We start from the raw sequence: 13404 nt of genomic DNA, 5'->3' as shown, positions 1-13404 counted from the left end.
AGCTCTAGTGAGGGCACAGCTTGCTAAAAGTGGGCAAAAGGTAAACTGCAAGAGAAAGGGGCATGTTTGTCATTCGTTTTGCTGCTCAGTATTTCTGAGCTAGTCGTGGAAAGGTCTTTGCAGTCTCACTTGCTTATATCACGTGCCAAGTTTTGCTGGGTTCATAAAGGACAAAGAGCACTGAGCTGGGCAGAAGGAAGGAACAATTTTCTGAGCAAGGGATTAGTCATCTCTTCAGACATAAAAATGGCATGGCTTTCCAGTTTCCATTTTACTTGCAAGTATATACCAGAGATGTGGTGTGCTTTACAAAGCTGTGAGTGAAATTAAAAGCTTTTATACATATGTACCGGTATACACTTGTTTGAGAAAGAATCAAAATTCAAATTGTACCCCTTTGAGAATCATTAACAACTTGGGCTTTCTTTAATTAATTTTGACAGTCTTATGACGGTGTTTAAATTTGCTTTGGCAACTCTGAATAAAAATTCAGATAGATACCCTGCAGCAATGGCTACATAGCACCTGAAATGCTGGGCCATATCTGCAGCAATATCAAATATAAAAAGGGGTGCAGATGGCAGCCCTCAGGCCAATTTCTACCTAGATAGGATGAAAACCATGAACTACCATGTTCCCTCATCTTATGTATGCCATAATGAGTTGTTCCACCTTGCCTCTTAATTTTTGAAGAGGAAGGCTCACAGAGAAATTTTGCAGGTAAAGGGCCATAGTTCAGTGGCAGAGCAGCGCATGCTCTGTGTGCCAGAGATCCCAAGCTCAGTCCCCAGCACCTGAAGATTGCCGAGATTGACCCCTTCCTGAAACCCTGGAGAGCCTCTGCCAATCAGTGTTGACAATATACCGGTAGGTCAGTGGTCTGAGTTGGTGCAAGGTAGCTTCCTATATATGCCTATGTACAACCCATTTCACATTTTACGCTAAAGGTATAGGGGGTGCGCATCCTGAATAGATCAGGATGTGTGCTCTTGATGTTTATCGGGGCAGTTAAACGTGATCACATTTTCAATTCCACTTGTGCCTACAAAAGCTTTGGAGCAGTCTTACTGCTTCTTTCTCAATAGGTGCATGTCTCATAGTTTCCTGCTAAAATCCTGTCAAGTGTCAATTTCCCCTCCCCTGCCCCCTTCTGTTGTGCTATAGCAACAGAATGCCCATCCAATGATCCAACAGCATAATAAAGTAGAATGATGTCTGGATGGTTCAACATAATCGCACCACTGATGCACTATTTTTGCATCAATGACATGCTGCAGAATGTACCCATTTAAAAAGATGTGGAGGGGCCCGTAGTGGAAGTCCTGTTTTCCTCACATTGTGCACAAATTGTCCATTCTGATAAGTGCTTGAACTGGCTCTCAGTCTCTGCAGAGCTCAGTACACCCATTGCACTGCCACCAATTATCGGGGAAAGCGCTGTCCAATGCCTGCACTGCAATCCCACCCTTGTGTCTACACCAAGCCACCAGCCCTGTGAGGTTCTAAAGAGATAAGGAGGGAAAAGGAAGGAAGTGTGAACACAGCATACAATCCCTTGCCCACTGAATATCCCCTGGTGTGCCTTAGCCCTGGGGACAGGCGTGCCAGCTTGGCCCCGCAACCGTGGGTGCCCAGGGCTGTGGGTGCCATGCAGCGTGCATGGCCCTGACACTGAAATCTGTGGATGCCCAGCCCCTTCATGGGGAATTTTGTGGGTGCTCAGACACCCAAGGCTCCAGGGAGTTGGCACCATGTGTGTATATATATATATATATATATATATATATATATATATATATATATATATATAATCATACTAGATTGAAAGTCATGTATGTTTGTAAGAGGCACCATTTGTGAATATTAAAGTAGATGCGTACATCAGCAGAAAGCTGTGTAAAGCAGTAACTGATTTTGTGCTTTCACAATCTGTGCTGGCTGGTTTTGGGAATGGCATAACTTGACTCTGCCCCTTGATTGCCACATGTGCATAATATGCATCTCAGCTGCTGGGTACTTGAGGCTTGACAGCAATACTCTCACCCATGGCATGGACCTTCAATGATTAAAAGAGAGACAGGAGCACTGTTTTAGTAATCAGAAGGAGCAGTCACCACCACCTCTCTTTTTTAAAGACCATGATAAGGTATAGAATAGATTAACCCCCTGGCTGCTCCGCACAATGAGTAGCTAAAACGAATAAAGTGCCCTACCTCTGTATGTTCTGGCTGTGTATACAAAGCCCCAAATCCTTTTGCTTCAATAAAAACAAACAAACAAACAAACCTGTTCATCATGCATCAATAAATATTGCTAGAGCTAGTATGAAAAAAGAAAAAGAGAAAAAATAGTTGCACCATATGTTCTTAGCATGCACTGCTTCTTAACCACCAAAATCTTGAATGAATTCAAGAAGGGCAAATTTCCTCTCCCGTTCTGAAACAGAGACCCTGAGAAATCCTAGAATTGCAAAATGAACAGCACAAATGCTTGGACGAGAGCTGGAAAATGAGTACTAATCAGTGTCAGTAAACGACAATCAGTGGTATGCAAGGAGAAGCCAACAAAGGTATTGAATAAATAAAGGAGCCCATCTTCTTAAGAGCCAAGGATGTGGTGAAGCAACAAGGGAGGTGGATCCCCACAACTGGAAGGTTTCTGACCCAATGGTAGAGGGTCTTACCCACTGAAAGGTCAGAAGTCAAGAACAGAGCAAGGATGTCGAAACCAGACTGGCTGTTCAGCCACAAGAAAGGAAATGACTCATGTAGGAAGCTGATAGGTGATCCATGTGAATTGGTTAGATTTCATAATCCTAAAGTCTCCAGGCAAACATGACCAAGCACGGTGGCTTTTGTTTATTGGCTGAAAAATGTAACTATGCTATCAACTCATCAAGAGATGCAGTTACTTGAAACAAGGGCACAGTGTTTTCCACGGCAGAGAATGGGTGCTTTTTAGTGGAGGGATTGGAAGAGAGAGAAGTGATGTGTGGAAAGAGAGGAGAAGAGAGCTGACCTTTAATATGTTGTGGTCAATTCCAGCTGCAAACTCAGGCTGTTCTAGTCCATGTGACTTTACAAAACTAGGCCACAGGAATTTCTTCTTTCTCGCTAAAGGGAAAACATAAAGCTCTTTCTCTGGATAACAGCTAGTGGCCACTCCCAGATTAAAAGAAGCCTTCCCTCACTGCCTTGCCTGCTCTCTTCCTATGATTTCAAGGATAAAGCTTGATTCTTTGAAAGCAAACAGAATCTCGTATGTCGAGGGTGTCTAGATTGGAGCAAGCTAAATTCTTAAAGATAGACGAAAAATGCCCAAACAACAAATCACAGGTTGGATTTTGCAAGCTGAAGCAAAAATAAATCAGAAGCTGAACTGAGGTCTGGCAGACTTGCAGAGTTTGTGGCTCAGGTGCCAACCTAATTTTAAACTTCCTTCCCAACAATTAAAATATTTCTGCAAGGTGAGCTTTCATGGCAAGTCCTAGAAGCGGTTTTCATCCACTATATGCTCCTCCCCTGCTACATCAACCCACACATTTAAATTTCCCAATTTAGAAATGCCTAAATTAGGGAGGATCAATGGTTCCCGGTATTTTCCAAGTACTAGCATTGTGGAAGAAGAATTGCCCAACATGTCTTGCAAAGGAAGATTGTCACTCTTCCATTGTTCTCCTATGGAATCACATATTAGGTCTGATATAGACTGCAGACAATGCATAAGGTGGGGCATGGGAGAAAGTCTACGACGACAAATAAAGAAAAGTCTTATCCCTTGCCCTCATACTTAATAAATGTTCTCAGGAGATTTGACAGTCCAATTTCTCTCCTGATGAGTGAAAGGCAGCTCTCAGTAAAAATGTTATTTTATTTGTTCCCTTCAGAGTTTGAGTTATTGCCATAATCAGTGAAGATTTCCCCACTGACACAAAAGCTCTTTTAGCAAGGCCTTATAGGCTTGGCCATTGGGTTTATTCTACATTTGGCCTCAAGGATTAGGTGAAAATTAGTGCTTTCTTTCTTTTTATTGCGTTTAATGTACACTAAGCATTCTGCCTCTAACAGCAGTTAACTAGGACTCAAAGCCCAACTAACTTGTTTCTTGAGCTGGACATTATTATTAGAATTTCAATCAACACAATAATCAAGACAGGAAAATGTATTTTTATTAGAAACAATAAAATGGGATAAATGTATAATGATTGCTCAACTTCTGGCAATTTAACTGGCCAAGACAGGCTTCTGCAGGCTCCTTGCCAGAGTGATGAGTAAGATGGCATTGGCACAGTGGTAATACTTTCTTCACCAAGCCATGGACAGTTAATGTAAAACATAAAGCTAACTTCATATCAAAATATTCCTCATTAATCTGAATAGAGGTTTCATTCATCTTTGGCATCTAGCGGCCTACTGTGTTGCAAGGGGCAACTGTTGTGGTTGGCAAGGTCCAGCTGTTCTGATTGACTATTTTTAGTGAGGAAATCCATCAAGAAAAACAAGCAGTTGTTAATTTTGCAATCACTTTTTTATTTTTTTGCATCATTTAGCAGTTGTTTCAGATTCCATATCAGTAGCAATTGTTGCACAATAATGAATTATGAAGGGATCATTGTCAAACAGTGGGGAGGCAACAGCTGGAGTTCTTCAGGGTATGGCTCCAGAACTGTCTCTGCTTAGTGTTCTTGGTATGCATCCAGATGGCATTGTTGCCCATATCTGCTTAAGCACTGTAGCGCTAAACCAGAAGTAGGGGAGAAGGTACCTCCAAAGAAAAAAAGAGGTCCCGACTAATGGGGGTGGGGTTAGTTATGTTACAATGTCAGCTTGGAATGTTGCATTTAGCCTGCTGCCATCTAGTGTAGCACAGTCCCCGTGTGGTTTGTGGTTGCCAGGCATGCCAAATATGAATATATGAAACTGCTTTATATAGTGAGTTAGACCTTTGGTCCATCTATCCCTGGATTTACTGTAAGCAGCAAGTGGCTGTCCAAAATCAGCTCCCCGGCATCTTTTTCAACCCTGTTACATTATATGCCTGTGTTGGAGATGCCAGAGACCCTGTACTTGCAAAGCCTGTTTTCTACCAATGAGCTACAGACTCTTTGGCTTGATACTTGCAAAGCCCTCTATTTGGAAGAACTATTGTTTAAATAACCCAATAATGCACTGAGCAGATTTTCAAGTTGTCACAAAATGTGCATGGGCTATGAGCAACTTTGAGGAGGAATCTGGGACCCACCAATTACACCGATAACCTAAAGGGTTAGATGAATGAAGTGAAGCAAGAATTTTACAGTGCTATGTCTAGCAGAAAAAGTAAACGTCACAAGCAGAGCCTCTGAATAGGTAGTAGAGCTGTTGAGAACCAAAGTGGAAGTGGATATATGCTAAGCGAGATGAAGGAAGCAGCTCACCCCAAATCCTTCATGAGTCAGAATCAGAAGGAAACTTGCTAGCCTTTTATACCATTCTTGGTTTCATTATACCCAATATTTACTGATGTAAAAATTCAGGAAAACAGTGGCCCATGGTGGTCATATTTTCAAATGTGCTGATTTCGGAAGACTTTTGTAAATATCCAAATACCTGGAATAGCCTCCTTCACCCACATTATCAAGGTTATGAATCATAATCCTCAAGAGACTAGGTCAGGCATCCCCAAACTGCAGCCCTCCAGATGTTTTGGCCTACATCTCCCATGATCCCTTGCTAACAGGACAAGTGGTCAGGGATGATGGGAATTGTAGTCCAAAACATCTGGAGGGCCGAAGTTTGTGGATACCTGGACTAGGTTCTTAGGACACTTCTTCTGGTGGCCATCTGTGGTATGTTATTCCTGTACCCTACTCAACGCGGGTGGCGCTGTGGATTAAACCACAGAGCCTAGGGCTTGCCGATCAGATGGTAAGCGGTTCAAATCCCCATGATGGGGTGAACTCCCGTTGCTCGGTCCCAGCTCCTGCCAACCTAGCAGTTTGAAAGCACATCAAAGTGCAAGTAGATAAATAGGTACCGGTACAGCGGGAAGGTAAACGGTGTTTCCGTGCGCTGCTCTGGTTCGCCAGAAGCGGCTTTGTCATGCTGGCCACATGACCTGGAAGCTGTACGCCAGCTCCCTTGGCCAATAACGCAAGATTAGCACCGCAACCCCAGAGTCGGTCACGACTGGACCTAATGGTCATATTTACCTTTTACTTAACAATTATGTGCTCTGTGCTTTGAAACACTGGCAAGGAATTTATCCATGTCCTTTTAAATACATCCTAGGCCATTTGGCCATGCTGTATACTTCCAAGGTAAAGGTAAAGGGACCCCTGACCATTAGGCCCAGTCGCGACCGACTCTGGGGTTGTGGCGCTCATCTCGCGTTATTGATTGACCGAGGTACACTTGCAAGACCTCTACATAAATCAGACCCAGTTCCCAGTTCCTTGCTTGGCAAAATCAGGTGTGGATTAATGTATCCGGAAGAGTGGAAGTCCTCCTCCATAAAAATCCTGCTACAATTTAGTTGCTGACTACCAAAAAGCATAGTTACGCCTGTCCACTGTAATGTGACCCAGCCTTCAGAGAATCAGAGTTGTGATTACCACTCCAGGGATTAATGAATAAATACAGCTGATCAGTTTCACAGTAACAGTCATTATTCTTCCTGCAATGAACAGGGTTCTATTATTGGTATATGCCAAACCAATCTTTATTTGCCAGTCTAATAGATAACCCGGCTTTCAGATCACATATTACTTTATTATTAGGATTCTCCTAGTTTTTCAGAACTAATTGTCTCTTGCAACATAATTAAACTGGAATACTGTGAGTTCAGACTGTACAATAATTCAGGAGAATTCCTGTGACTAAGTATCTTTGCAAGAACAAATTCCAAATTCTGTTAATAGAGGATTGTTCACTGCATGGTTCAAAGGCTCGACTGCTCTGAGTTGGTCCCATGTCAGGAAATACATACTGGATCTGATTTATGTACAGGTTTTAAAAGTGGACAGATGATGCTAGTGTTTTGCAAGCTAGTGGCTACACAGTTTATTTATGTTTATCAGAAGAATTTATAAACTGCCTAAACAATCCCTGAGTGGTATACACACAGTCATTTTAAACAATTATTAACATATAAATAAAACTAGCAAAATTTAAGAGCAGGTATACACAACTTGTTTTCATGTCCAGATAATGAATGGCTCTATCAGTTCTCAGGTATTGGTTTGCTGACAATCTATAGGACATGTCCAAGATGTACTAATGAGAAAGGCAGAGTGGTGCAGTGGTTACAGGGTTGGACTAGGACCAGGAAGACCCAAGTTCAAATCCCCACTTAGCCATGAAGCTCCAGTGCCACCCTGAACCAGTCAGCATCTGTCAGCTTAGCCTACTTCACAGCAAATATTAACAGTGGAGGAAAGAGTGATAGCACACCACACAAAACTCATCTGAGGAACAGTGGGATACAAATGAAATAATCCTTGATGAAAGTCTCCACATGATTTAGTTGTGATTGCTGCATCTCAGGGGGTTGAACTTGATGACCCTTGGGATCCTTTCCAATTCTGCAATTCTATGATTCTATGTGATGGTGGTTCCATTTTGTTGAGTTCCACATTATAGGTCAATGCAAACTGGCTCTGTCTAGTTTTATTGTACATGTATTATGGACTGCCACCAAGCCAAGACCTGAGTGGTCATAACAGGCACCCCCAAACTGTGGTCCTCCAGATGTTTTGGCCTACAACTCCCATGATCCCTAGCTAACAGGAAGATGGGAATTGTAGTCCAAAACATCTGGAGGGCTGGAGTTTGGGGATGCCTGGGTTATAATGAAAAAATAAATAGCAAAGCACCCTGACTAGATGCAGTTGCACTAGAATGCACTCAAATGATGCATGCTCAGAACAGCAGCTCACATAGGGGCAAGCTCATTTGAGAGCTGATAGATCTTACTCCTATGTACATGAATGCCTTGTCTCTTAGAAGTTCAAGAAACACAGCACTAGAATTTTAGGAGCCTCTCTCCTCCCCTTCAGAGAGCCATTCATTTCGCTGGAGAGTTACTGTAGTTTCTGGCTCTGCAAATAGTTGTGAGATCATAGTGCACTCTTTGCCAAAGTGTGTGATAAATCTGTGGCTGTATTACAACATGCTCTCTTCTGCTAACCAGCAGACTTCTGAGCATCCAAAAACACTCAGGAAATGAAGTCTAGTGAGAAAAAACTATCTACATCGCCTTCTGTCTGTGTCAGTCTGATGAATAATGGCCACTAATATAAATTTCCAACCAACAAAATAAAAATTCCTTGCATTGCTAATAAGCTGGAGAGAAAAACAGGCCATTGATTCATTGGCTACTGGTCTCATAACAACTCAAAATGAAGAGCTCTGCTACCATTTGGGCAAAGATGTTGGCGTTGCCCCTAGCAACCACCTGGGCCTTCACACAGTCTTGTTTGCTATAGCCATGTGGGATTTATTTCTAGGAAACTTCATAGGTCACATACAGTTCAGGGCAGCTAACATTGATAGCCTGGACCCTTACTCACAGCAGAAGAGAAATATGAGCACTTTGCTGACCATTGTGGAATTTTGCAAGTACCTCGCTGAGATGAAAAAGATTCCTATTTCCTGTATGGAGACCTAACTTCACTTTAGCCTTTGGTCCAATTTTATTGCTGAACAAACAAGACGTAAAGTCAGCAGGCATAGAGATGTAGAGCTTCTTTCACCTACATTGGCTGTCCTGGACATTCATCTGACCTCTAAGGCCCCATCTGCACTATACATTCAAAACAGTATCATACTACTTTAAACAACCATTGCTTCCTGCAAAGAATCCTGGGAAGTGTTAAAGGTTCTGATAATTGTTAGGCGACCCTATTCTGCAAACTACAGTTCCCAGAAGTCTTTGGAGTAAGCCATGACTGTTTAAAGTTCTATGAGGTTACTTGTGGTTAAGTAATTTCCTCAGTACGTATTATATCCAAATGCATGTAGGTGAACCACAATGGCCTCTCTTTATTTCCACAAACAGGAAGCAAACATGCATTTAAAACTCCATAGGTAGCCTCTGCCTGGGGTGCAATTTGCAGCAGTAACAGGTAGTGAAAATATTAAGTTGCCCTTCATCTCTGCTTGCCACTGCAAATCACCCACATTGTTTTTCCTTAGGAGGGAGAGAGGGAGGCCACCAGTGTTCAGTTGCACAATGTGGAGTCAGGCCAAGACACCCTGACATCTGCTCTGGTTCCTTTGTACCTGCCAATTTATATTCTCCCAACTTTTTTAAAAAAGCTTATGCCAGTTGACTCCGTAGCGTGCAAGCCATTTTCAGTTTCAAATAACACATGCTCATTTAATTAACTTCACGATTTCCAGTCCCTACATCTCCAGAGTGAGGAGATCCATTTGACAAGCTCCTAGTCCTCAGAGTTGCAGAGAAACTTTAAAACAAGTACACAGTTTATACTGAAAGTTTAGGGTTGCTTCTCATGAGTTTGATTCTTGTTCCCATGTGGTGGAAAACATAATATAAAAAGTACCTCACACTGCAACCTATGAAGCTGCCCCATAAAACCATGAGAAGTCACAGTAGTGATTCCACCAGTTACTACCACCAGCACTCTCACTTCCTAGTCTTTAGTCCATCTCCCTTCCCCCACATAGTCTTCCTCTGCTTTGAAGCCTAAGCCTTCCAAGACTAGCAGTGTATGGGGGCTGGGGGGGGGAGAGAGAACTACAATTTTAAAACACTAATTGGTTCACATTCAAACTGTAATCTGGAATAAATTATGGAGAGATACAGCAGCAGAATATACATGTGCCTTAAAAAAACTGGTCTAAGGATTTAGTTTGTAATGCTAACCCCCACTTACCTAGAAGTAGGTCCCACTGAATTCAATGCAATGTAATTCTGAGCAGACCTGGCCAAAGTTTTCAGACTTCATATGCCTATTTCCCACATCAGCTTTTGCTGCCAGTGCTTTCCCTATTTCCCTACAGCAGGCAACTTTGATCTTTCCAGAGCAGTTAACCACACAGCTGATTTTTTAAAAAATAGGAACAACCCAGGCTCTCTCTCTCTCTGTATGCAGCAAGAGAGCCCAGGTGATGGATGCAAAGCCCCTGAAGAAACATTTCCCCCCTCTGCTCACCTGTGTTCGATGTCTTCCTCATGGTGCTCTTGTCCCAGCTGTTACATAGGAAGCCAGCAAAGTTTCTTCAAGCTACTCCGGCAAATAATCCCCAGGGTGATCTGCGTCTGCTTTATAATCCTTTTGTTCCAGCAGGCAGGGCTCCGCAGGGAAAGTGTACTCCTCCTACGTGTTACATGCATATACAGACACAGTTGCAGCTGAGGAGGGAGCCCACAGCACTCCCATTAATTAGAACACACCTTTTCTAATCTGATGTGCAGTCGTGGGGTTGTTCCAACTAGGCTAAAGCTGAAGGAGGCGGCTAGCGGAAGAGCTCAGCTGCTGCGGCAGCACTTTAACCTTTTCCCCTCTGTGAGCAAATCAGGCTTGGTGCATGTCCCTGCCCACTCCAGGCCTCGGAGATTCCCTGCAGGTTTAACCTGTGTGCTCTGGGGGAGGTATTCTGACTCCCCACCCACTCGGTCCCCACACCCACCCACTGGCTTTTTCTCTGTGTGTGCCCTGCTCCCTGCTCCTCCCCATAGCTCAGGTCAGAGTTAGGTCTAGAGGCAAGCAGGCACTAGTTCAAAGAACACCAGGCTGTTTACGGTAAACACAAAGCTCCTCTTTTCCCCTCTGAAAGGAGAGACTTGCACAAGGCTGCTGGTTATGTAAGCACCTTGGTTCAAATCCTGTAGTGTAGACTTAGGAGACTACGTGTCTGTAGGCAGCCAGTCATTGTTTGGAGGGAACTGGGCATGCCAGGCAGCTACTTTAGGCATTGTACACACTATACCTTGAAGGCACCTTTGAAGCACTGTTCTTTCCCTCCAAGAACTCTGTAGTTTACCCCTCACAGAAATACAGTTCCCAGCAACACTTAACAAGCAACCAAACCCAGAATTCTTTGAGGGGGAAATGTGTTTTGAGTGTGCTTTAAAGTTATAGTGTGTCCACAACCTTAGTTTCCACATAACACCACTAATATTTTATTTAAAGGAGGCTTGGGTGCCTGAGCACCTTGTGTGACATCTGATCTTTTTTAGATTTTGTGGGTGTGTTGGGGGGGCAGGGAAAACACCTGCAGTAAATTGCAAGTAATTGGCAATCAGGAAAACAAGAGTGAAGAGATGGGAAAACATTAAAATATATAAAATCAGCCTACTGGGAGGGTTTTTCTCCTTATGCATTCATGCATGCCAATTTCTGGCTGCTAGAATTATATGGTAAAACCAGGATTAGAAAAAAGGGCTGCACTATTTTATTTTATTTTATTTTACTTTACTTTTATACAGGCATGCCTCAGGGATATTGCGGGTTCAGTTCCAGACCACGGCAATAAAAAACAAGTATCACAATAAAGCAAGTCACACACATTTTAGACTTAAAAAAATCCATTGAAAAGGGATGCACATATCATTCATATTCATTTTCATAATAAAAATAACTTGAATGTAGTCAGGCGATTTACTCAGGAGCATCCACCCCACATCTCTAAGAGGAGCAACTCTGGCATTGATTTTAGACCAGAAGAACAGGAATCTGTGTAGAGGACAATCACTATTAAGAAGGTACAACTGTCTCACCCTGGAAGATACAACCCACAAAACCTTCTGTATCTTTAGTAGGCCTGTAGAATGGGAAATTTCAGCACATGGACCATGTCACTCAGGGATAAGAAAAGCTGCTGCTCCTGTAATTCTCTCTTCTGCCCAACTAAGAAAAGCACACAAGCCCTGTCCTTATGAGAAGATGCACGGAATCAATTGGTGCAGCAGAATCCCAGCACAGTAAGGGAAAGGTAAAGAACCCCTGAACAGTTAAGTCCAGTCAAAGGCGACTATGGGTGCTCATCTTGCTTCATGCGAGGGAGCCAGCGTTTGTCCACAGACAGCTTTCTGGGTCGTGGCCAGCATGACTATACTGTTTCTGGTGCAACGGAACACCGTAACGGAAACCAAAGTGCACAGAAACACTGTTTACCTTCCCACCGCTGTGGTACATATTTATCTGCTTGCACTGGTGTGCTTTCGAACTGCTAGGTTGGCAGGAGCTGGGACAGAGCAACAGGCATCGTGCAGATTTGAACTGCCGACTTTCTGATCAGTTTAGACCACAGCGCCACCTGCTCACTTTGCAGCACAGTATGGCAAAGGTGGCCAGTTACCTGCTACTAAAGGACTAGAAACCTCTTTTGAGGTCAGCTGTTGGCAGATTAAGCCACCAGTGGCTACTAGCTGGTTATTGTTCTCCCTCCACTGAATACCATTTTCTGGGAATGACAAGTGAGGAGAGCACACCTTTACTACAGGCACCTGGTTGGTGACTGTGAAAACAGGATGCTGGATGAGGTGGGGCCCTTTTGGCCTGATCCAGCAGAGCTGTTCTGAAGTTCAGTGCCCCTTAAAGAGAAGGTTTTAATTTCTCCCATTCTGAGTAATTTAAGTTACAGATTTGTTTATTTTTAAGGTGGTGCCATTTAGAACAGTATAAAATCCAGTCTGAATTCTGTACGTGACTACTCAAGAGGTGAAGAATCAGGCTTCCCTCTCATACACCTCAAATAACATCCCAAGGGTTTGTCCCCCTTTCACTTTAAAAACTGGGACTCTTTCTAATTGCAATGGATTAGTTCTTATTACTGCTAATCTAGGCCAGAGACCCTGGCACACTTTCCCCCTTCCTGGGGCTGAAGCAAAAAATGCAATAGTTTAGGAATATAAAAAAAAATCAGAGGCCACATGACAAAGATCATTTTCGTTGGGCTGCCTGGATGGCAGAATTGTCAAGAGGCTCAGCACTTTTGCCTAAGAGGACAAGTTAATGTTTAATATAATACAGATCCCACCAGCCTCAGATAGGCAAGTCATTTTAGGACTTTTTTTTCCACCTGGCTGTTTCATAAGATGAGAGAGGAAATTCACAGAGTTTCTTAAGAAAGCTTTTTTTTTGTGAGGGGTGGTGTTCAAAGCAATTGCAGCAAGCAAGGTGTAGCGTGGGGTGGGTGGGCAGAGGGGTGGTGAGCCCGGGTGCAAAATTCTGATAGAGCCACTACCAAGTGCTCCCATGACAGGCTCCCTCAACGTGGTTGAGCTTCTGCCACCTTCTGGAGCTGCAAGAAGGCAAGCTGGGCCGGCCCAGGCCCTGGCCTTTGGAGCTGGGGTGGCACCTTCCTACCCCAAACCCTGGAGTAGCTTTGCAATAGTCTTTTTTTTCCTTTTAACAAGTCAAAATGTGAATGTTTAAACAGAGGGAAAAGGCCAGTG

At 43.3% G+C, this 13404-nt stretch overlaps 1 protein-coding gene across 1 annotated transcript in view; it reads right to left on the bottom strand.

The window, feature by feature from the left end:
* SEPTIN9 (septin 9) overlaps positions 1–10521 on the bottom strand; it is a 221932-nt gene extending 211411 nt beyond the window's left edge. Inside the window, exon 1 of the mRNA XM_035104583.2 lies at positions 10157–10521. Within this exon, the coding sequence (XP_034960474.1) occupies positions 10157–10178 (22 nt within the window). The 5' untranslated portion in view covers positions 10179–10521. The remainder of the gene's footprint in view (positions 1–10156) is intronic.
* Positions 10522–13404: the final 2883 nt, after the last annotated feature.

The sequence above is a fragment of the Zootoca vivipara genome, chromosome 2, assembly GCF_963506605.1.
Source record: "Zootoca vivipara chromosome 2, rZooViv1.1, whole genome shotgun sequence".
NCBI lineage: Eukaryota > Metazoa > Chordata > Lepidosauria > Squamata > Lacertidae > Zootoca > Zootoca vivipara.
Note: the sequence above shows the minus strand (reverse complement) of the source record. Positions and strands in the feature narration are given on the sequence as shown.